This window comes from Diadema antillarum, unplaced genomic scaffold (genome assembly GCF_040938485.1).
Source record: "Diadema antillarum isolate AM-2024a unplaced genomic scaffold, OU_Dant_1.0 seq00000887_RagTag, whole genome shotgun sequence".
Classification (NCBI taxonomy): Eukaryota; Metazoa; Echinodermata; class Echinoidea; order Diadematoida; family Diadematidae; genus Diadema; species Diadema antillarum.
Genome location: NW_027271751.1, coordinates 523,270 through 524,943, shown reverse-complemented (window position 1 = coordinate 524,943; position 1,674 = coordinate 523,270). Strand labels below are relative to the sequence as shown.

The following is a 1,674-nucleotide window of genomic DNA, read 5'->3' as shown; positions in this document are numbered from 1 at the left end:
TTCTGCCTGCAACTTTTTATGAGTGTGTTTGCAAGGGGAAAAATACGTTCGATAAAACGATCGGGCGCCTAAGGATTTTTACACTGTAAGGCTTGTATTCCAAAATAGTCTGACGTAGAATGGTTGTTTTCTTTTGCAATTGCTTTATTTTTTTTCTAATAGCTAAGGAGTGTGTTTAAAGAATTGAGACGGTTTATTTATTATTCTTACAACATTATGTCTTACAGGAAGAGCAAAATATTTCAGATGGAATAAAGGATGCCTCAACCAAAGGCGTCACAATCGAATCGATGATGACGTCAGAGGAAGGATTTCGTTTTGTACGCGACGTCCTACATGTGGCGTCACCTGAAGACAAGATGACCATTGACCCAAAAGGACTCTTAGATGATATTGTGTGTTCCTGGCAGCAATTCATCCCATACCAGACAATTCGCAGCATAGCCACGCCCAACAAAGAAAGGCACCGCCCTACACTCTTGGAGATCAAGAACGATATATTGGCAAAATATGGTGGTCGCTGCTACCATAGCAATGTCGGATGTTTCATGGTGATAAAAGCTCTTGGTTACCACGCGGCCCTGGTACCAGGTGATGTCCTTGGGCGAAAAAGCGCCCATGTTGTTGTCATAGTCTACAACTTATCTGGGGAAGGTAGCAAGCACATGGCGGACGTGGGCACAGGGGGCTGGCCAACATTCCAGCTGATCCCGCTGGATTTTAAGAAGGAATCTCCCGAGTACCACGAGTCCTTCTCGCGATACAAGTTTGTACGACGAGGTGACCTCATCTTACGCCTGCACAACGCGGAGAACGACTCAGCTGGAGCGGCGTTCTTCGAGAAAACCTTGAAGGACGGCTGGTACACTTATGCCGAGATCCATCATGAAATGCCAGTAGACGTTTCCCACTTCGATGACATCATGTCGATGTTGTATACCACGATTTCGGAGGATAGTCCACTTCTCACACTAATTTGGTGCATGGCTTTTCCAAACAGGCGACTCCTTTCAATCAGAAACACCACCCTCTTGATGGAGAAAGAAGAGGGTCAGGTGGAGAAAACTTACTTCCGGTCACGTGAAGAGATGATCGCCACTTTTTCTCGCTTCTTTCCTCAGTTTACTGAAGCCATGCTGAATGCCGCCATGGATGATGAGAACATTAAACTGGACTTCAACCGGAAGTAGCCTTCCAGTTTCTTTTCAATGTGTGATAATTTGGCTGTCAAATTTAATCAATGACAACACTGTCTTTGTAGAGAGAATGGATGTTGCGCCTTGTTCTTATGAGCAAATGGTTGAAAATTTCCTTTTCTTTGAACTCGCCCGGATTTAATATATAGGCTTGTGTATCTCAATATTAAGATGGCCAAAGTCCGTGGCAGATCATTTCGAATAAACTATATGAAAAAGAAAAAATGATAATAATATTTTTTTTTCATTTGTTATCAACGACAACGTTATGTTTAACTGTGATGTAACGCTTTATATTGTAAAGAAAGTTAAAATGTAGGCCCTACATACAAATGTAACTATATCATAATGAAAATTGACGTTACTCGGAGGGGATCCTTTTGTTTGATGGACTTGGGTCGTACTTTTAATGACATGGGCTTTCTTCATTCTTTTAATCATATGCGTAATGGGCTCCTGTATTGATTGGTCCGGTAAA

At 42.2% G+C, this 1,674-nt stretch overlaps 1 protein-coding gene across 1 annotated transcript; it reads left to right on the top strand.

Annotated features, from left to right (window-relative positions):
• Nucleotides 1-293: 293 nt before the first annotated feature.
• On the top strand, nt 294-1,190 carry LOC139740840 (uncharacterized). The gene has a single exon (XM_071651415.1). The coding sequence runs from the start codon at nt 294-296 to the stop codon at nt 1,188-1,190; it is 897 nt and encodes a 298-aa protein (XP_071507516.1).
• The last annotated feature ends 484 nt before the right edge of the window (nt 1,191-1,674 follow it).